The following is a 21,529-nucleotide window of genomic DNA, read 5'->3' as shown; positions in this document are numbered from 1 at the left end:
AGCGGCACAGAGCGGCACGGAGCCGCAGGGTGCACCATGGAGCGACACGGAGCCGCACGGAGCAGTGTGCCAAAGTGGTTGCAATGATGTCATTAAGACATCTTTTGGTAAACAGTCTATTTAGCAACCAGAAAAAGACATCTCTACCTGGTTGTAATCTGGTTACCTGACCAGATAACAAACAAAATATGACATCTTTCCCATGACGTCTTTACCTGGTTGTAACAGAGACCAGTTGGCTATAATCTGCATGATGTCATTAGACATTCCCAATCAGAAAACCAGTTTACAAACAGAAAATGACATAATTAAAACGTCATGTGCTTAATTTTGCCCAGTGGGATAGCATATGGTGCATCACTACAGTGGGAGGCAGGCCTGTAGCAAACTCTTGAGTTTTTAAAGAGACCGGTATTACTCTTAAAACTTGTTGCACCATTTATTTCAAAACATCAGAAATCATTGTGCCACGTCCACAGGAAAGGGGTCAAAATACACATTTCCTTTGCAAGATGGACAATAAAGTGGCATTCTATTTCTGCTCTGCCAAAATCTACCTCTTAAAGGGGCAATCTGCTGGATTGCTACACACATTTTTTGACTTTTGAATTAATGATATATAGCCATTGATTGTTGAAGAATATAATTTACAAATTCCTCATGGGCATAGTTCAACTGTCTTACCCCATCAGAACCCAAAATATAAGCTTTTGGGTTCTGATGTATAGCTAAAAGACATGGTTAAAACTATCATTTTGATCTCATGGATGGTCAGTCCTTGCATCCATAGCTCTGTCTATGAATTTGAGAGTGGTTACATTTCTCCAGCCCCATCCCTCAGCATTCTTACCAAATCAGTGGAGGGGTGTCCTCTTTGTTACTGTTTTAACTGCAGATTGCCCCTTTAAGGAAGCAAGCAACGCAGCCCTGTCATCACATGGCGAGACTGGCAATGGTCCCAAATGGCACCCTATTCCCTATATAGTGCACTACTTTTGACCAGAGTTCAAAAGCAGTGCACTAAATAGGGAATAGGGTGCCATTTGGGATGCAACCCCTGTAATGACTTTGTAATGGCGTGCTGCAATGGTTACTCTGACCCCGGGGTGATCCAAATTGCAGGGCTCATCTGCTGCAGGGCTCATCTGCGAAGAGACCATGGTCTCAGCATGACTCCCTGCTTAAATAAAGGTTAATTAAAAATAAATCCGTACTACCATTCCGTTTTTAACAGAGCTAGCAGAGCACCGCAATTCCACCCTTTCTTCATTTCCCCATTCATGACCTCCAAAACCAATTAATGGTCAGCCTGCAAACAATGGCTAACAACAACAACAACAACAACAACACAAAGACAGGGGAGTGTTCATTGGCAGTCGGCGTGGACCGGATCCTCCTTGGCTACGCTGCCAGAGCTGCTGGCCAGACAAAGCCGCTTAATCGTTGGGGTGGATAATATTTCAAACGAGTGGGCATGTGGGGGCGGGCTCGGAGCTAAGAGGACACTGATATTTCCTGTCTGTCTTTTTGGTGCACGTGATTGGTCTATTAATAGGCCACCGCCCAGGTTAATCTGCTGAGTCATTGGCCCCTCACTGGCACCTCCTGTGGAGAAGCTAGCCCCAGGTAACCCTGAAAGAGGGGGGAGATCAGAGCCCAGCCGACAGGCTCCAGCCATACAGTCACAATGGCCTATGGGCAGAGAAGCTGGAGCACCGATGAAACTGTGTGGAGATCGGCTCCAAAAATGGCAGATACGCCTTTGATTGGTTAAGCTATATACAACCTGATGAACCTGATTATTGAGCTTAAATTTGGCTTAAAAGTGACTGAGAAGTGAATGAAGGATAAGAAAGGAGGCAGAGAAAGAGAGAGAGAGAGAGAGAGAGAGAGAGACCGAATGCAACCAGCCTGCACCAGCCGTCTCCGGCTCTCCTGGCAGGGAGAGAGCCTCTCAGACAGTCTTCAACAGAGATGAATGGAGTCTGTGCCGGCTCGGTGGCTGACAGGCTGACAGGCTGACAGGTTAAAAACATGACACTCACTACAGAAGCTTTAGGTCTTATTCACTTCAGTTGACGTTCCGTGAAAGCCCTGTCGATCTCATGCTCAGGTGGACGGCCACTCCAAAGCAGCGCACAGTTACTCGGGCTACCGAGTACGATATAATACGTCTGTATATGACTGAGTACATTTCTATACAAGGAAAAATATGTATTCAAAGTATATTCTAATATAAGAATTCAGAACTCTTAGAAGAAATAGACAGGACAGGTTCAACATCAGAATCTGCAATGTAAAAAGGAACAGCAAGAGAACTGCTCCAATGTTGTGACAGTTTACTGAAAACAATAACATCCCACACATTTGTATCTGAAATAGTAGCACAGTCACAGTCTACAACCAGTATCTATGGGTTACGACTCTGTCTCTATAGGGGACAAGCACACAGGTAACTCTGCTACTGGGACGCCACTATAGCAACAGTATACCTGTAGTTCCAATATTGCTACAGTGTGCATCCAGAACACAATAACCTTCAAGAAAAGGTCCAGCACAAATAACAGCACAGTCACCGTCAACAACCAGTATCTAGGGTTACGACTCTACAGGGAACAAGCACACAGGTAACTCCGCTACTGGACAGAGGGTATTACTCAAAGCAACAGCTAGCCTACAACTAGCTGGGTGTAGGGCAGGCTCCTCATCAGACTGGAGGGGAAGGGTGAGGGGTCCACCACCATCTCAACTACCACACCCACCTGGCAGCGAGAGGGGCGACAGCTCGTTGTAGCCCCCGAAAGAAGCGTTGCGGATGAGCTTGCGTCCGTCGGGGTGTGAGGGCCGCGGCGAGCTGGTCGTGCCGCATGTGGAGAAGCGGCGACGGCACAGCACTCCCTCCTCCTTCATCATGGGGCCGGCGAGAGCCCGGGGGGGCCTGAGGAGGGCCTGCCGGGGATCAGCGGGGGCCAAGGAGGGCGAAGCCGCCGACCGCGAAATTCTCAGATCTGATCGCCCGCAGCCAGGAACACACACAGGACACAGCAAGCACAGCAACTCAGTCTCCAGGAACTCAAACCAGTGTAGCACAATTTGTCGCTTTCTTCCTCCCTCTCTCTTGTTCCCACCCTCTCTCTCTCTTGTTCCCGCTCACTCTCTCTGTCTGTGTGAGTGTGTGTGTGAGTGAGTGCAAGGGGAGGAGGCTCTGAGTACTACGCTGACGAATCAGCAGAGTCCTTACCCCTCCTACTCCCAGCAGTGTTGCATCTTATCTCGACTCCTCCAACAACAGCTTGCTACCCCTCTTTCTCTTTCAATGAATATCTCTGCTTTTCTCACTGCCAACCGCTGTCTCCCTCTCCAGCTACAGCACTCTAGCACTCAGACACCTGCTACCACATACTAAACACACACACACACACACACTAGACACTAACACACAAACACACCCACCCACCCACACAAACGCAAATGAGCGACACATCTACTTGTAATAAATCCAGTCTCTATTGACACTGCCTGTGAGGATAGAATGAAGCCTCTCTTGGATAAACTCTCTGCATGCCCTATTGTATTCCCCAGACACAAAGACCAAACTGGCCGGTTGACTTCCCCAATGCTTGTCTGGCCAATCAATTCCTTTGAGCCCCTCAGGGAGAACACAAAGGTTGTTACTGTAATATCCAAAGCCATAAGTGGCACTCCCTAATGTTATTTTATTTTACTGCTGCTCTTTAATTATTTACATGTTTTATTTAACACTTATTTTTCTTAAAACTGCATTGTTGGTTAAGGGCTTGTAAGTAAGCATTTCACTGTAAGGTCTACACCTGTTGTATTCGGCGCAAGTGGCAAATAACATTTGATTTGATTTGATATTATTTACTTACCTATTCTTTCTAATCTGTTCATCACACAAAAGCTCATCCATAGCTCTGTGCACTGCAATCAAGGCCATCTATGTTTCAAGACCATAGCCCATTCTACCTGTCAAAAAGATTGTATGTTGAAGGATCAAAAAGCTATTTTCTGACCTGTAGTTTGCTATTTGTGGCTTGCTATTTGTCAGTCTTCTAGCAACCAGCTTGACATGAGTAGCATTTGGAGAGAACTAATCGATCACGAACACTGTGAAAAAGCGTCTTCTCTCCTCATTTCTTATAGTCACTGTTCAACAAATGTAAGGGTTGGAGAACAGGGTCTTCAAGACAATACCCTCAGGGACACCCAGTCAATTTGTAATGAAATTTAACTAATTAAAATGCTGTTAATACCAATGCTCGTAATGTTACTGTATGAGGAAGGTCACACAACGGAAATGGCTAAGGGACAGTTTTTTCCCAGCTCAAGATATTGATCTCTGGGACTGCAATCTCAAGGGGACAGTTCAGTCTCTCAGCTAGGACAAGACTGTCACCACGACTTGCACCAGGAAGAGGTTAAGAAGATTGTGCTGCCCCAGTCACCATGACAATGCTGTAAGAACATTTTGTCCATAAGAAAGGTCTGTTACAGGTACAGAACAAAATGGTACAAGAGAAGTAGTGCCTTGAGAACAGTCTCAAAGAGCACCAATGGTTATCTCTGTGAAAACCAATAGGCCCGACTCAGTCCTTATCGTTAAAATATCTCCAGAGCATTGCTGTTTTTCCACCCACAAGATTTCTGGCATCCTCCCATCCCATTCAACTGACCCTTCCCTCCTAATGTTTCTTTGTTTGTTCTGTCAACAGCTGCGGCACCTCAGTGCACTATGGCCAATTAAGGTTTGTTATCTATATTCCATCCCTGCCTGTTTAGAGACGAGGCAAACAGCTTTGATAACAGCTCCCGAGTCCTGTGAGCGAGCGGTGATGTCACAGCGTTGCTCGGCGACCCTTGGTGTCCCAAATGGCACCTTATTTCCTATATGGTGCACTACTTTTGACCAGACCCCTATGGGCCCAGGTCAAAACTAGTGCACTTTACAGGGAATAGGGTGCCATTTCAGACACAGACACAGATCCCTGAGCAAACAGGCTAATTAACACAGGTAATTAAGACGTTCTAGAGTATGTCTAATTCAATTAACACAGGTAATTAAGACGTTCTAGAGTATGTACAGTGAGGGAAAAAAGCATTTGATCCCCTGCTGATTTTGTACGTTTGTCCACTGACAAAGACATGATCAGTCTGTCTAATCTCAGCTCGTTACCTGTATAAAAGACACCTGGGAGCCAGAAATCTTTCTGATTGAGAGGGGGTCAAATACTTATTTCCCTCATTAAAATGCAAATCAATGTATAACATTTCTGACATGCGTTTTTCTGGATTTTTTTGTTGTTATTCTGTCTCTTACTGTTCAAATAAATCTACCATTAAAATTATAGACTGATCATTTCTTTGTCAGTGGGCAAACGTACAAAATCAGCAGGGGATCAAATACTTTTTTCCCCTCACTGTATAATTCAATTAACACAGGTAATTAAGACATTCTAGAGTATGTATAATTCATAGTCCTAGGCTTAATTAACCCTGCCCCCTCAAAGGAAAGTTCAGCTGGTGCAAATGAATAAAATGGCCTTTCATTAAAGAAACGAATCAAACAGAGCGAAGAAACTTCACCAAGATGTTGGGCCAACAACGTCATGTTCTGCTTAACCCCCTGGGTTAGGGTCCGTCTCTAACTTCCATTGGGTTAAAAGTAGTAGTCTAAGCATCAGAAGCCCAGTAGTGGACTAGGAAGCATCAGGTCGCTGTCATATCAGGAAATAGTGCATGAGGGTATTTAGGGAGTGCCCACATTAGGTCAGTGTTTGAAGACAAATATTGGGCCAGCTAAACAAAGTCACCAGGCATTCTACATGTGTCCACCATATCCACAATACTGGCCTGGGTCAACATGTCCTGAGATAAAGATAGTCCAGGTCAATAGCCTGGGTCAACGTATCCTGAGATAAAGATAGTCCAGGTCAATAGCCTGGGTCAACGTATCCTGAGATAAAGATGGTCCAGGTCAATAGCCTGGGTCAACATATCCTGAGGTAAAAACATTCCAGGTCAATAGCCTGGGTCAACGTATCCTGAGATAAAGATAGTCCAGGTCAATAGCCTTGGTCAACGTATCCTGAGATAAAGATGGTCCAAGTCAATAGCCTGGGTCAACATATCCTGAGGTAAAAACAGTCCAGGTCAATAGCCTGGGTCAACGTATCCTGAGATAAAGATAGTCCAGGTCAATAGCCTTGGTCAACGTATCCTGAGATAAAGATGGTCCAAGTCAATAGCCTGGGTCAACATATCCTGAGGTAAAAACAGTCCAGGTCAATAGCCTGGGTCAACGTATCCTGAGATAAAGATAGTCCAGGTCAATACATAATGCATGGCTATGCATGTGTCCAGAAACATTTGCATTGAGTGACTGGACAGTCATCAGCTAACGTGCCTTGAACAGATTAGCATTTTAGCGACTGAACACAGACACACTAAGTCCCAGACATCCATATGGACCACAATAGTCGCTCCGGAGTGAAGTTTCCCGTAGGCACAGACCTAGGATCAGCTTCCCCTCCCCCAATCCGAACCTTAACCATTAGTGGGAAAAAGGCTAAACTGACCTAAGATCAGAATCTCTAGTGCAACTTTACCCTACACGATGACTGGATCACACTCCACTGGATTTTTACACAGACGACTAGATATCACCCTGTGTGTAACACTAGCCCCCACATGCAGGATTAAGATAAAGAAACAATGGTTCTCCATTACAGCACAGCACATGGCATCTGCATATCAGGAAGTAGAGCAACAACAGGTACTTAATAGGAAATGTTGTGGCAACAATGGATAGTTTATAGTATTTACCTGGTATTTAATAGGAAATGGTGTGGCAACAATGGATCGTTTCTGGTATTTACCTGGTATTTAATAGGACACGTGGCAACAATGGATACTTTCTGATTCTTACCTCAAAGAACTCAACACCAACTATCTTGGCACCAATGACCATATATACAGTGGCTTGCGAAAGTATTCACCCCCCTTGGCATTTTTCCTATTTTGTTGCCTTACAACCTGGAATTAAAACTGATTTTTTGGGGGGGTTGTATCATTTGATTTACACAACATGCCTATCACTTTGAATATGCAAAATATTTTTTATTGTGAAACAAACAAGAAATAAGACAAAAAAAACAGAAAACTTGAGCGTGCATAACCCCCCCAAAGTCAATACCTTGTAGAGCCACCTTTTGCAGCAATTACAGCTGCAAGTCTCTTGGGGTATGTATCTATAAGCTTGGCACATCTAGCCACTGGGATCTTTGCCCATTCTTCAAAGCAAAACTGCTCCAGCTCCTTCAAGTTGGATGGGTTCCGCTGGTGTACAGCAATCTTTAAGTCATACCACAGATTCTCAATTGGATTGAGGTCTGGGCTTTGACTAGGCCATTCCAAGACATTTAAATGTTTCCCCTTTAACCACTCAAGTATTGCTTTAGCAGTATGCTTAGGGTCATTGTCCTGCTGGAAGGTGAACCTCCATCCCAGTCTCAAATCTCTGGAAGACTGAAACAGGTTTCCCTCAAGAATTTCCCTGTATTTAGCGCCATCCATCATTCCTTCAATTCTGACCAGTTTCCCAGTCCCTGCCGATGAAAAACATCCCCACAGCATGATGCTGCCACCACCATGCTTCACTGTGGGGATGGTGTTCTCGGGGTGATGAGAGGTGTTGGGTTTGCGCCAGACATAGCATTTTCCTTGATGGCCAAAAAGCTAACTTTGTACCTTCTTCCATATGTTTGGGGAGTCTCCCACATGCCTTTTGGCGAACACCAAACGTGTTTGCTTATTTTTTTATTTAAGCAATGGCTTTTTTCTGGCCACTCTTCTGTAAAGCCCAGCTCTGTGGAGTGTACGGCTTAAAGTGGTCCTATGGACAGATACTCCAATCTCCGCTGTGGAGCTTTGCAGCTCCTTCAGGGTTGTCTTTGGTTTCTTTGTTGCCTCTCTGATTAATGCCCCCCTTGCCTGGTCCGTGAGTTTTGGTGGGCGGCCCTCTCTTGGCAGGTTTGTTGTGGTGCCATATTCTTTCCATTTTTTAATAATGGATTTAATGGTGCTCTGTGGGATGTTCAACATTTCAGATATTTTTTTATAACCCTACCCTGATCTGTACTTCTCCACAACTTTGTCCCTGACCTGTTTGGAGAGCTAATTGGTCTTCATGGTGCCGCTTGCTTGGTGGTGCCCCTTGCTTAGTGGTGTTGCAGGCTCTGGGGCCTTTCAGAACAGGTGTATATATACTGAGATCATGTGACAGATCATGTGACACTTAGATTGCACACAGGTGGACTTTATTTAACTAATTATGTGACTTTGAAGGTAATTCGTTGCACCAGATCTTATTTAGGGGCTTCATAGCAAAGGCGGTGAATACATATGCACGCACCACTTTTCCGTAAAAAAAAATTAGAATTTTTTTCCACTTCACCAATTTGGACTATTTTGTGTATGTCCATTACATGAAATCTAAATAAAAATCCATTTAAATTACAGGTTGTAATGCAACAAAATAGGAAAAATGCCAAGGTGGGTGAATACTTTTGCAAGGCACTGTATGGTCATATTAGTGCTAGTTAATAGCTGAATACTGTATCACGGTGGATGGGCAATGCAATCCTGAGTAAATAGGGGTTCAATGGTTGACATTTCCTGGGTAGAGTGCTCTGCTATGTTTACATTCAGGCTACATTAACTCCTAAGGGTAGGTAACAACACATCCGCCACGCTGATCCTCAACACGGGGGCCCCTCAGGGGAGTGTGCCCAGTGCCCTCCTGTACTCCCTGTTCACTCATGACTGCATGGCCAGGCACGACTCCAACACAATCATTAAGTTTGCCGATGACACAACAGTGGTAGGCCTGATCACCGACAACGATGAGACAGCCTATAGGGAGGAGGTCAGAGACCTGGCCGTGTGGTGCCAGGACAACAACCTCTCCCTCAACGTGATCAAGACAAAGGAGATGATTGTGAACTACAGGAAAAATAAGAGGACCGAGCACGCCCCCATTCTCATCGACGGGACTGTAGTGGAGCAGGTTGATAGCTTCAAGTTCCTTGGTGTCCATATCACCAACAAACTAACATGGTCCAAGCACACCAAGACAGTCGTGAAGAGGGCACGACAAAACCTATTCCCCCTAAGGAGACTGAAAAGATTTGGCATGGGTCCTCAGATCCTCAAAAGGTTCTACAGCTGCACCATCGAGAGCATCCTGACTGGTTGCATCCTGACTGGTTGCATCACTGCCTGGTATGGCAACTGCAGTACATCACTGGGGCCAAGCTTCCTGCCAGGTATTCCTAGAGGGTCTGGGGGGTCTCTGTACAGAGAGCCACACTGAGGTAAAGCCACTCCAGTGAATGCCAGACCCAGTGAAGTACCCAAAAGCCAAAAGACAGACAATGCCAATCATTTTTGGTGTATTATTGGTGTATTTATCATCAAGACGTCTTATACGCAAAGAGACCTCACAAACTTTTACAGATGCACCATTAAGAGCATCCTGTCAGGCTGTATCACTGCCTGGTATGGCAACTGCACCGCCCGCAGGGCTCTCCAGAGGGTGGTGCGGTCTGCCCAACGCGTCACCGAGGGCACACTGCCTGCCCTCCAGGACACCTACAGCAACCAATGCCACAGGAAGGTCAAAAAAGATCATCAAGGACATCAACCACCTGAGACACGGCCTGTTCACCCCACTAACATCCAGAAGGCAAAGTCAGTACAGGTGCATCAAAGCTGGGACCGAGAGAATGAAAAACAGCTTTTATCTTAAGGCCATCAGACTGTTAAATAGCCATCACTAGCCGGCCTCCACCCAGTACCCTGCCCTGAACTTAGTCACTAGCCGGCTACCTCCCGGTTACTCAACCCTGCACCTTAGAGGCTGCTGCTCTATGTACATAGGCATGGAATCACTGGTCACTTTAATAATGGAACACTGGTCACTTTAATCATATTTACATAATGTTTTACTCATTTCATATGTATATACTGTATTCTAGTCAATGCCATCCTATTCAACTATTGCTATACATATACTATTCTATCCTACATATTCTTCTAATATACTACATATTATATCCACATACTATCCATAATGTCTATACATCCCATCACATACATACATACCTATTTATACTCCGGACTCTGACTTTGCTCGTCCTAATATTTCTATATTTCTTAATTCCATTCTTTTACTTTTAGATTTGTGTGTATTGTTAGATATTGTTAGATATTACTGCACTGTTGGAGCTAGAAATACAAGCATTTTGCTACATCTGCTAAATATATGTGACCAATACAATTTGATTTGATTGATTTGATATAACGACTGAATTGAGTTGTATTTCGACAGCAGAACAAAAACTGTCATGATGATGTGTTTTGCAGGCAGTCAGCTATAAGCCTAGTCATAGAACAATGCATTTGTATATAGCCACCAGACACCATCTCCTGGTAGGATGTCCAGGAATCCGTCCATGTGGGGCCAGACACCATATCACTATACATTTACATTTTAGTCATTTAGCAGACGCTCTTATCCAGAGCGACTTACAGTTAGTGAGTGCATACATTTTCATACTGGCCCCCCGTGGGAATCGAACCCACAACCCTGGCGTTGCAAGCGCCATGCTCTACCAACTGAGCTACACAGGACTACTATCACTATCTCCTGGTAGGATCTCCTGGAATCCTTCCATGTAGGGCCAGACACCATATCACTATCTCCTGGTAGGATCTCCTGGAATCCTTCCATGTAGGGCCAGACACCATATCACTATCTCCTGGTAGGATCTCCTGGAATCCTTCCATGTAGGGCCAGACACCATATCACTATCTCCTGGTAGGATCTCCTGGAATCCTTCCATGTAGGGCCAGACACCATATCACTATCTCCTGGTAGGATCTCCTGGAATCCTTCCATGTAGGGCCAGACACCATATCACTATCTCCTGGTAGGATCTCCTGGAATCCTTCCATGTAGGCCAGACACCATATCACTATCTCCTGGTAGGATCTCCTGGAATCCTTCCATGTAGGGCCAGACACCATATCACTATCTCCTGGTAGGATCTCCTAGAATCTTTCTATAAAGGGCCAGAGACCCTTTAAACTAGGGATTAGATGTGTGACAAAGAGGCTTTGTGGAGGAGTGGCCCTAGGAGCACCTTACTGTGTCCTTGCCTTACAGTATATAGTAGTATATGATGTACCTTACTGTGTCCTTGCCTTACAGTATATAGTAGTATATGATGTACCTTACTGTGTCCTTGCCTTACAGTATATAGTAGTATATGATGTACCTTACTGTGTCCTTGCCTTACAGTATATAGTAGTATATGATGTACCTTATTGTGTCCTTGCCTTACAGTATATAGTAGTATATGATGTACCTTACTGTGTCCTTGCCTTACAGTATATAGTAGTATATGATGTACCTTACTGTGTCCTTGCCTTACAGTATATAGTATTATATGATGTACCTTACTGTGTCCTTGCCTTACAGTATATAGTAGTATATGATGTACCTTACTGTGTCCTTGCCTTACAGTATATAGTAGTATATGATGTACCTTACTGTGTCCTTGCCTTACAGTATATAGTAGTATATGATGTACCTTACTGTGTCCTTGCCTTACAGTATATAGTATTATATGATGTACCTTACTGTGTCCTTGCCTTACAGTATATAGTAGTATATGATGTACCTTACTGTGTCCTTGCCTTACAGTATATAGTAGTATATGATGTACCTTACTGTGTCCTTGCCTTACAGTATATAGTAGTATATGATGTACCTTACTGTGTCCTTGCCTTACAGTATATAGTAGTATATGATGTACCTTACTGTGTCCTTGCCTTACAGTATATAGTAGTATATGATGTACCTTACTGTGTCCTTGCCTTACAGTATATAGTAGTCTATGCTGAGCTGGGGAATATAGATCCGTGCTATGCTTCAGTGCACATGGCTGAATCTTATTAGCCACTTTATAGTCCTTGTTTGACTCGGCTTTGCTTGCATTCATTCTATCCCCACTGGACAGGTTTTAGCTGCACGCGCACACATAGTATTCTAGCATAACAAAACAGTGATTCTAAAGGGAAGATCTTTCAGACGGAGAAGCATGGCAGAGACCAAAAGAAGGATCCTAATGCTACTTCTCTCTGTTAGCTCCTAATGCTACATCTCTCTGTTAGCTCCTAATGCTACATCTCTCTGTTAGCTCCTAATGCTACATCTCTCTGTTAGCTCCTAATGCTACATCTCTCTGTTAACTCCTAATGCTACATCTCTCTGTTAGCTCCTAATGCTACATCTCTCTGTTAGCTCCTAATGCTGCATCTCTCTGTTAGCTCCTAATGCTACATCTCTCTGTTAGCTCCTAATGCTACATCTCTCTGTTAGCTCCTAATGCTACATCTCTCTGTTAGCTCCTAATGCTACATCTCTCTGTTATCTCACAACGTTGCATCTCTCTGTTAGCTCCTACTGCTGCATCGATCTGTTAGCTCACAATGCTACATCTCTCTGTTAGCTCATAATGCTACATCTCTCTGTTAGCTCCTAATGTTGCATCTCTCGGTTAGCTCCTACTGTTGCATCTCTATGTTATGTCATAATGTTACATCTCTCTGTTAGCTCCTAATGCTACATCTCCACTGCCAAAGCTGCATCTCTCCATTAGCCCCAAATGCTAACAGCTGCTTAGCTACAAAGACACCACCATCTCAATACGACTCGGCCGTACTTGCCTTCCGCCATCGTGGCGACATAAGGATAACGCCAACCAAGGTCAATTGGAGACAAACGTCCTTACCAGCGAACTGAAACCGCTCTCTCTATATATATAGTCTCCCCACCAGCCGTGCTTTCCCAGCCTACAGACATCCAGGGCGAGCCCAGGCCCAGAGACCCCCAGATCGTCCATCCGGTTCTCCTGATCTCCAACTGACCCTGCAAAAACACTGAGCTCCTCAGGCACAGCCTCCCATTAGTGGATGGCCAGGCAGGAAGTAGGAAAGGGCTGTGATTTGTTCAGACGGGTGTCCCCATCCATGTTAACCCCGGTTGACAGGGCGTAATCCCTGAGGCTGAGCCTAAATCCGGGTTGGCCCCACCTGCTACCTCTCTCTCTCCCTCATTCCTACTCTCCCTCCCTCCATCTCTCCTGCTGTCCGTCTACCTGGCCAGGGTGAGCGAGGAGATAGAGAAAGTTAAAGACAGAGTGTCTGGAAAGCAGATGTGTATTGCCATGAGAGTCAACATGCTGGGTCAGGGTCTATTTTAGCATAACAGTTCCATGGCAGGGAGAAAGGCCTTGCTTGGTAGGCTGTCCATGTGCAGGCAGGGACTGAGGCAGACAGTGCATGACCAAGCTCAGGATTTAGCTGTCCCTTATCTGCAGAGGGAATCTAGCCTCATGCAATATCATACAATGTGTTTTAGGCATTATTGCTGTCTATAGCCTATCTAAACTTTGATTATCCAGGTTTATACTATTCTGAATAAATATCAGTTTTGTGTAGGATCCAAATAACATAATTATTTGGTTATATCCAACTAATGAGGTCATAAAATATTATTCTAATAGCCAGACTAGTAATGATTAGGACCAGAGCATGCAAGTTGGCGGACAGACAACCGGTCAAGAGAAGCTGAAATGGAATGCATCATTTACAATCTTGATCCACACAACACTGTTTGGGGCCAATACAGCATAATTTCCCTCACAATATAAAGAGGCTACTTGAGGCAGTGCAGGTTACCATGGAAACCTGGCCCAGGGCTAAAGAGTTAATATATAATAATAATATATGCCATTTAGCAGACGCTTTTATCCAAAGCGACTTACAGTCATGCGTGCATACATTTTTGTGTATGGGTGGTCCCGGGGATCAAACCCACTACCTTGGCGTTACAAGCGCCGTGCTCTACCAGCTGAGCTACAGAGGACCACAGAGTTCCAATGATTTAAGAGTTTAACCTATCTGAACCATATACTTCTCATAGAGAATGTTTGTTTTGGAACTAGGACAGGCATTCACGTCCTCTCTTTCAAGTAGGTAGGAACACTTGGCAGAATCTAAAGCGGGGAGGGACTTTTTGGCCTTTAAAGCCACAATCTGGAGTTGATCTTTCAGCCTGACGGCAGCCCCACTAAGGACCGACAGTCCACGAGCATAGCATAATAGTTTAAACTTAGTTTGAAGCTATAGACTACATCGCTTGTTTCCAAAAACAACAAAATGAAACACATAAACAATGGAGTATTGGTACCTTTTAATGCAGGGTTATGATAGGAGAAGACAGCTGTCTGAATCTCAAAAGACATTTCTAAGTTATATTCTTCAGGAATCAATGTGTATCATCAGTTGAAATGGCCATTGAACCAGGAAATATTCCAAATTGTGAGACCTTAAGAAGAACACTATGTCTATCTCTCCTACTGATAGTCTGATGCCTCTGAATCACAACAGGAGAGAGATAATAGACGCGTCCCATTTAGTGCACTACTTTGGACCAGGGCCATGTGGCACTAGAGAATAGGCATCCAATGTCTGTCATGATAAATGGAGGGTATAGTGACGTTGGACCAACAACAGACTGGTAAACGTCACGATGGCCTTCACAAGTGTTCACGGCCAGTCTGGGTTGACACTGAATAAAGGATACAGATCACAGGGATTGTTGCCTCCCAGCCTTTCATCCTTATTGGATTCTCTGCCCTTTGGGACGGCATTACCTGTGAAGCTCCGCCTACATCCTTCTATTCAGAAGAGCAAACCAGCAACAACCACAACTGAGAAACTGACACTAGGAAAATAACACTGGATGTATTGGCTTACCAGACTACATCACAGAGCTGTATTGAGGCCTAGGTACTAGCAATATCAATGCAACCATCTCCCCCTCATTTGCTCCCGAGTGGCGCAGCGGTCTAAGGCACTGCATCTCAGTGCTTGAGGCGTCACTACAGACCCCCTGGTTCGATTCCAGGCTGTATCACAACCGGCCGTGATTGGGAGTCCCATAGGGCGGCGCACAATTGGCCCAGCGTCGTCCGGGTTTGGCCGGTGTAGGCCGTCATTGTAAATAAGAATTTGTTTTTAACTGACTTGCCTAGTTAAATAAAGGTAAAATAAAAAATAAAAAAAATACTCAAAGCAGTTTTCTTTTACTTTTATTATGGTTCTATACCAGAATTATTTCCTTTTGTGCAACTACTGGTTACCCAGTTGTATAAGTCCCCCCAATCGCACTGCTCAGGTCTCTTTTGAGAGAAGTGTAGCTTGTTCTGATAGAATGCAGACACATTTGATTTGAAGGTGCTCTAGAATAAATAGAGACTTTAATTTTCCTTTTAGCTTCTGCTCCCCCTGGTGGTAGATAATGGAACATCCCAGAAGGAAAGTACTGTAGGAGGAACCATTTTGGACATTTGGAGGGTAAAAACCTCCCCAGACCCCCTTAAAAAACACACCCATGCCTTGTCATGTACAAGCCTCAATTAAAAAAAACAAAAAAACAACATCTGATCATTTTGCTTAGAGCATTGGCAACCTTTGGGCTTACCATGTTATCTGCTTCAACCCTGTTGGTTGCATGGTGCCTAGCAGAGCTCACCAACCTCCAGAGGACACTGTGGTTCAGGAACATCAGCTCATACTGCTGAGGATAGCCCTCAACTCAATGGACAGAACAAAGATGCCCCCAAGCGCTGATCTAAGATCAGATTCATTTTACTACTTCAATAGAGGTTACTACGGAGGATAAGAGATAACTGACCCTGGGTCTGTGCTTAGAGGGAGGTCTTACCATGGGTGTAGCTGAGCCCAGGGCTGAGGGAAGAGGGGCTGGCGAGGTGATCTCTGCTGGGCGTGTGGAGGCTCCCATCCTTCTCCCTCTCCTTCTCCTTCTCCCTCTCCCTCTCCTTCTCCTTCTCCCTCTCCTTCTCCCTCTCCTTCTCCTTTTCTCGCTCCTTCTCTCGCTCCTTCTCCTCCCTCTTTTCTCGTTCCTTCCCCTGGCTTCGCTGGCTCATCCTCCCTGGGGTCAATATGATGGAGTCATCACTGGGAATTAAGGCAGCTGGAGAGAGAAAGAGAGAGAGATAGAGAGAGAGAAAAAGAGAGAAGATGAGAGAGAGGGAGAGATTAATTTCCATCTGCTGACCAACAGGCTGAGCAGCAAGAGGTTCTCCTCCCTCACTTGTGATGATAACAGATAATGACTACACGGTGCCCTCTAGTGGCACTGGTTGTAAAGACTCCATCTAACACAAAGTAAGGTGAAGTTGCCCCTAGAGTTGCATTTTTCCCACTAACGGTTAAGGTTAGGATCTGTCCCAGAGAGAAAACTTCACCCTGGAGCGTCATAACATATTAAAGCAGAGAATAGCTCAGTATAGTAAAAATACTTCTTAACTCTATGGCTAAGGGTTAAGTAGGTTTGGTTTAGTGTACGTGAAGCACACACAGCATATTCAATAAATAACATCCTAGGTAGAGAACACATTGTGCCTAGTAGCGCTCTTAAGGGGAAAATCCACTCAGAAACTATCTAGTAGCGCTCTTAAAGGGAAAATCCACTCAGAAACTATCTAGTAACGCTCTTAAAGGGAAAATCCACTCAGAAACTATCTAGTAACGCTCTTAAAGGGAAAATCCACTCAGAAACTATCTAGTAGCGCTCTTAAAGGGAAAATCCACTCAGAAACTATCTAGTAGCGCTCTTAAAGGGAAAATCCACTCAGAAACTATCTAGTAGCGCTCTTAAAGGGAAAATCCACTCAGAAACTATCTAGTAGCGCTCTTAAAGGGAAAATCCACTCAGAAACTATCTAGTAGCGCTCTTAAAGGGAAAATCCACTCAGAAACTATCTAGTAGAGCTCTTAAAGGGAAAATCCACTCAGAAACTATCGTTTTGTCTTTTTTTCATTATTCCACTGTTGATGCAATTCCAAAATGTTTTGCATGTCAGCAGTCAAGTTTTCAAGATATTGGACTTTCAAGAAGCAACGTGTCACCGGCCACATCACCATGACGATGTAAAATGCTCACGTGACCATCATCCCTTTGACCTAGGGTTCAGACAGAACAGTGTCAGATTATTAAAATGCACAGACTGACTTCAACATCTGACTAAGTCTTCTGCATAGCAGCAGGAAGCAGGGGGGCTGAGGGTGTTGTAGCACACCCTGAAAAAAGAGAGATAGTGCACACTAGATAGTGAATAGTCGGGGAGAGATAGTGCACACTAGACAGTGTATAGTAGAGGAGAGATAGTGCACACTAGACAGTGAATAGTAGAGGAGAGATAGTGCACACTAGACAGTGAATAGTAGGGGAGAGATAGTGCACACTAGACAGTGAATAGTAGAGGAGAGATAGTGCACACTAGACAGTGTATAGTAGAGGAGAGATAGTGCACACTAGACAGTGTATAGTAGAGGAGAGATAGTGCACACTAGACAGTGTATAGTAGAGGAGAGATAGTGCACACTAGACAGTGTATAGTAGAGGAGAGATAGTGCACACTAGACAGTGTATAGTAGAGGAGAGATAGTGCACACTAGACAGTGTATAGTAGAGGAGAGATAGTGCACACTAGACAGTGTATAGTAGAGGAGAGATAGTGCACACTAGACAGTGTATAGTAGAGGAGAGATAGTGCACACTAGACAGTGTATAGTAGAGGAGAGATAGTGCACACTAGACAGTGTATAGTAGAGGAGAGATAGTGCACACTAGACAGTGTATAGTAGAGGAGAGATAGTGCACACTAGACAGTGTATAGTAGAGGAGAGATAGTGCACACTAGACAGTGAATAGTAGGGGAGAGATAGTGCACACTAGACAGTGAATAGTAGAGGAGAGATAGTGCACACTAGACAGTGTATAGTAGAGGAGAGATAGTGCACACTAGACAGTGAATAGTCGGGGAGAGATAGTGCACACTAGACAGTGAATAGTAGGGGAGAGATAGTGCACACTAGACAGTGAATAGTAGAGGAGAGATAGTGCACACTAGACAGTGTATAGTAGAGGAGAGATAGTGCACACTAGACAGTGTATAGTAGAGGAGAGATAGTGCACACTAGACAGTGTATAGTAGAGGAGAGATAGTGCACACTAGACAGTGTATAGTAGAGGAGAGATAGTGCACACTAGACAGTGTATAGTAGAGGAGAGATAGTGCACACTAGACAGTGTATAGTAGAGGAGAGATAGTGCACACTAGACAGTGTATAGTAGAGGAGAGATAGTGCACACTAGACAGTGAATAGTAGAGGAGAGATAGTGCACACTAGACAGTGTATAGTAGAGGAGAGATAGTGCACACTAGACAGAGAATAGTAGGGGAGAGATAGTGCACACTAGACAGTGTATAGTAGAGGAGAGATAGTGCACACTAGACAGAGAATAGTAGGGGAGAGAGAGGAGTCCTCTGTAGGGTTGTCACGATACCAGGTATCATGGCAAGGAAACAAAACCTGAAGAGGAATTCATTTCTTGAGGGAAACCGTCCTAATCTTGGAAACATACAGCATTATGTTGTCACCCAGAGTCATGTGTTTATTTTCCAAGCTAAAGAACACTATATTTGACATAAAGCAAGTTCATAGAGTTTAGTCTGTTTAGTGTTGTATTTTCTGCCTCTGTAATTACTAGAAGTGAGCGATATCTCCAATGCCAATGGGTCCTCTATAATGGGGACTCTATGCCCAGCCCTGCCAAAATCAAGCTATGCCAGTCCTGCAGTATGGCACGGCATGGCACGGGGTGGGCATCTGTCAAAAGCAGTTGGACAAATGTGCACCAGGACAACCAGAGGCAGGTTGTGTCCCAAATGGTACCCTATTCCCTACTTAGTGCACTACTTTTGACCAGGGCCATAGGGCTATGGTCAAACATAGTGTGCAGTGTAGGGAATAGAGTGCCATACAGGACACAGCCGTAGGCCTAGATAGAGAACTCAACAACTGCAAGTGACATTGGAAATATTGTGGCTCACCAAAACAGAGTACTGTACAACAGTCAACGCCATCACTAGGAAACTCAACGCCATCACTAGGAAACTCAACGCCATCACTAGGAAAGTCAATGCCATCACTAGGAATAGTCAATGCCATCACTAGGAAACTCAACGCCATCACTAGGAAATTCAACACAATCACTAGGAAACTCAACTCCATCACTACGAAACTCAACTCCATCACTAGGAAACTCAACTCCATCACTACGAAACTCAACTCCATCACTAGGAAACTCAACTCCATCACTACGAAACTCAACTCCATCACTAGGAAACTCAACTCCATCACTAGGAAACTCAACTCCATCACTAGGAAACTCAATGCCATACGGGACACAGCAGTAGGCCTAGATAGTGAACTCAACAACTGTAAGTGACATTTCAGTGAGTCAGTGAGTAGCTATTGGAAATATTGTTGCTCATCAAAACAGTGCACTGTAGAACCATACCAAAGCTACTGTGAAACTAGATCAGCACTGTTCAGCCAAACATGTGATGGACAATATCATAGAGTTACAGACAACTTCCACCCACTCCAAACTGTAGGCCTACCCAGAGAAATCATTTCCTATAACTTGGAATGCATAACATTCATTTAAAGGTAAACACAAACAGGTCACATCTGGCTACTGTAACACGACCTATAAATGTATCCCTGTCCTATTGAGGTGTTGAGTTGGAGGACGTTAGCCTGTTGCCCCCTGGGAGCCCTCTCACCCCTGCCTCCTCACCCCTTCCAAAGGTCAGTGGCTTACCTGATGTGGTGGGGTGCTCTCTGATCTCTGCATGGAGCTGGTACGGGGAAGGGTTGGGACAGGCAGCGAGGGATGGGGGAAGAGAGAGAGAGAGAGAGAGAGAGAGAGAGAGAGGAGGGGTAGGGGTCCATCCAGGCAGTCAAGTGGTCAAGGTGATGTTGGTAGAAAGGTGGAGTTTGTGTGCAGCAGTGGTGGTGGTGAAGGACACAGCAGCAGAAACCACAGAGGATGATGAAAAACAAGAAGACAAAATACAAAAAAGGAGAACAGACGTTAGTAAAAAAATTAAGATCACAACAGACCACAACACCATACTGACAACACCACACTGACAACAGACCACAACACAACACTGACAACAGACCACAACACCATACTGACAACAGACCACAACAGCATACTGACAACAGACCACAACACAACACTGACAACAGACCACAACACCACACTGACAACAGACCACAACACCATACTGACAACAGACCATAACACCACACTGACAACAGACCACAACAGCATACTGACAACAGACCACAACACCATACTGACAACACCACACTTACAGACCACAACACAACACTGACAACAGACCACAACACCATACTGACAACAGACCACAACAGCATACTGACAACAGACCACAACACAACACTGACAACAGACCACAACACCATACAGACAACAGACCATAACACCACACTGACAACAGACCACAACAGCATACTGACAACAGACCACAACACCATACTGACAACACCACACTTACAGACCACAACACCACACTGACAACAGACCACAACACCACGCTGACAACACCACACTGACAACAGACCACAACACCACACTGACAACAGACCATAGCACCACACTGACAACAGAACACAACAGCATACTGACAACAGACCACAACACCATACTGACAACAGACCACACTGACAACAGACCACAACACCACGCTGACAACACCACACTGACAGACCACAACATCACACTGACAACAGACCACAACACCACGCTGACAACACCACACTGACAACAGACCACAACACCACACTGACAACAGACCACAACACCACACTGACAACACCACACTTACAGACCACAACACCACACTGACAACAGACCACAACACCATACTGACAACAGACCACAACACCACACTGACAACAGACCACAACACCACACTGACAACAGACCACAACACCACACTGACAACACCACACTTACAGACCACAACACCACACTGACAACAGACCACAACACCACGCTGACAACAACATACTGACAACAGACCACAACACCACACTGACAACAGACCACAACAGCATACTGACAACAGCACGGTGACTGAATGGAGGAGCAGGTGGCTAAGGTCACCAGAAGAGATGGTGTAACATAACACCCAGTGACAAATCAACACACACACACACACCAGTGGTGCCGACCACAATCCACACACACCGGGAGCAGCCTGGATTAGCAGAGATTACAGGAGAACCAGGGATGAAGAGGGATCATCCAGAGACAACAAACAGCACTGGATGGGTGGGTTGGGCGTGTCTCCCGCTAAGCACCAATTGGTCCCCATCCCCGCCCGTCAAGAGACAAAATAGCAACCGGTGCTTTCCATTGGCTCTGGCCTCAGCAAGAGGCCACTGCTGTGCTGTAACAGGTTGAGCGTAC

The 21,529-nt window shown here is 44.9% G+C and overlaps 1 protein-coding gene across 4 annotated transcripts in view; it reads right to left on the bottom strand.

Annotated features, from left to right (window-relative positions):
* LOC121543362 (oxysterol-binding protein-related protein 8) overlaps window positions 1–21,529 on the bottom strand; it is a 158,607-nt gene that overhangs the window by 68,518 nt on the left and 68,560 nt on the right. For 2 of the 4 annotated variants that reach the window (XM_045208688.1, XM_045208689.1), the window contains exons 4-5: window positions 19,847–19,883; window positions 15,875–16,144 (exon numbers count right to left, since the gene is read on the bottom strand). In XM_045208688.1, coding sequence (XP_045064623.1) covers window positions 15,875–16,144; window positions 19,847–19,883 — 307 coding nt within the window. Of the gene's footprint in view, window positions 1–2,762; window positions 3,090–15,874; window positions 16,145–19,846; window positions 19,884–21,529 lie in introns of those variants that run through there. The other 2 variants (XM_045208690.1, XM_045208691.1) reach the window with 2 other exon arrangements.

The sequence above is a fragment of the Coregonus clupeaformis genome, chromosome 28 (genome assembly GCF_020615455.1).
Source record: "Coregonus clupeaformis isolate EN_2021a chromosome 28, ASM2061545v1, whole genome shotgun sequence".
NCBI classification, from domain to species: Eukaryota; Metazoa; Chordata; class Actinopteri; order Salmoniformes; family Salmonidae; genus Coregonus; species Coregonus clupeaformis.
The sequence above is the reverse complement of the archived record's forward strand: the minus strand, read 5'-3'. Positions and strand labels throughout refer to the sequence as shown.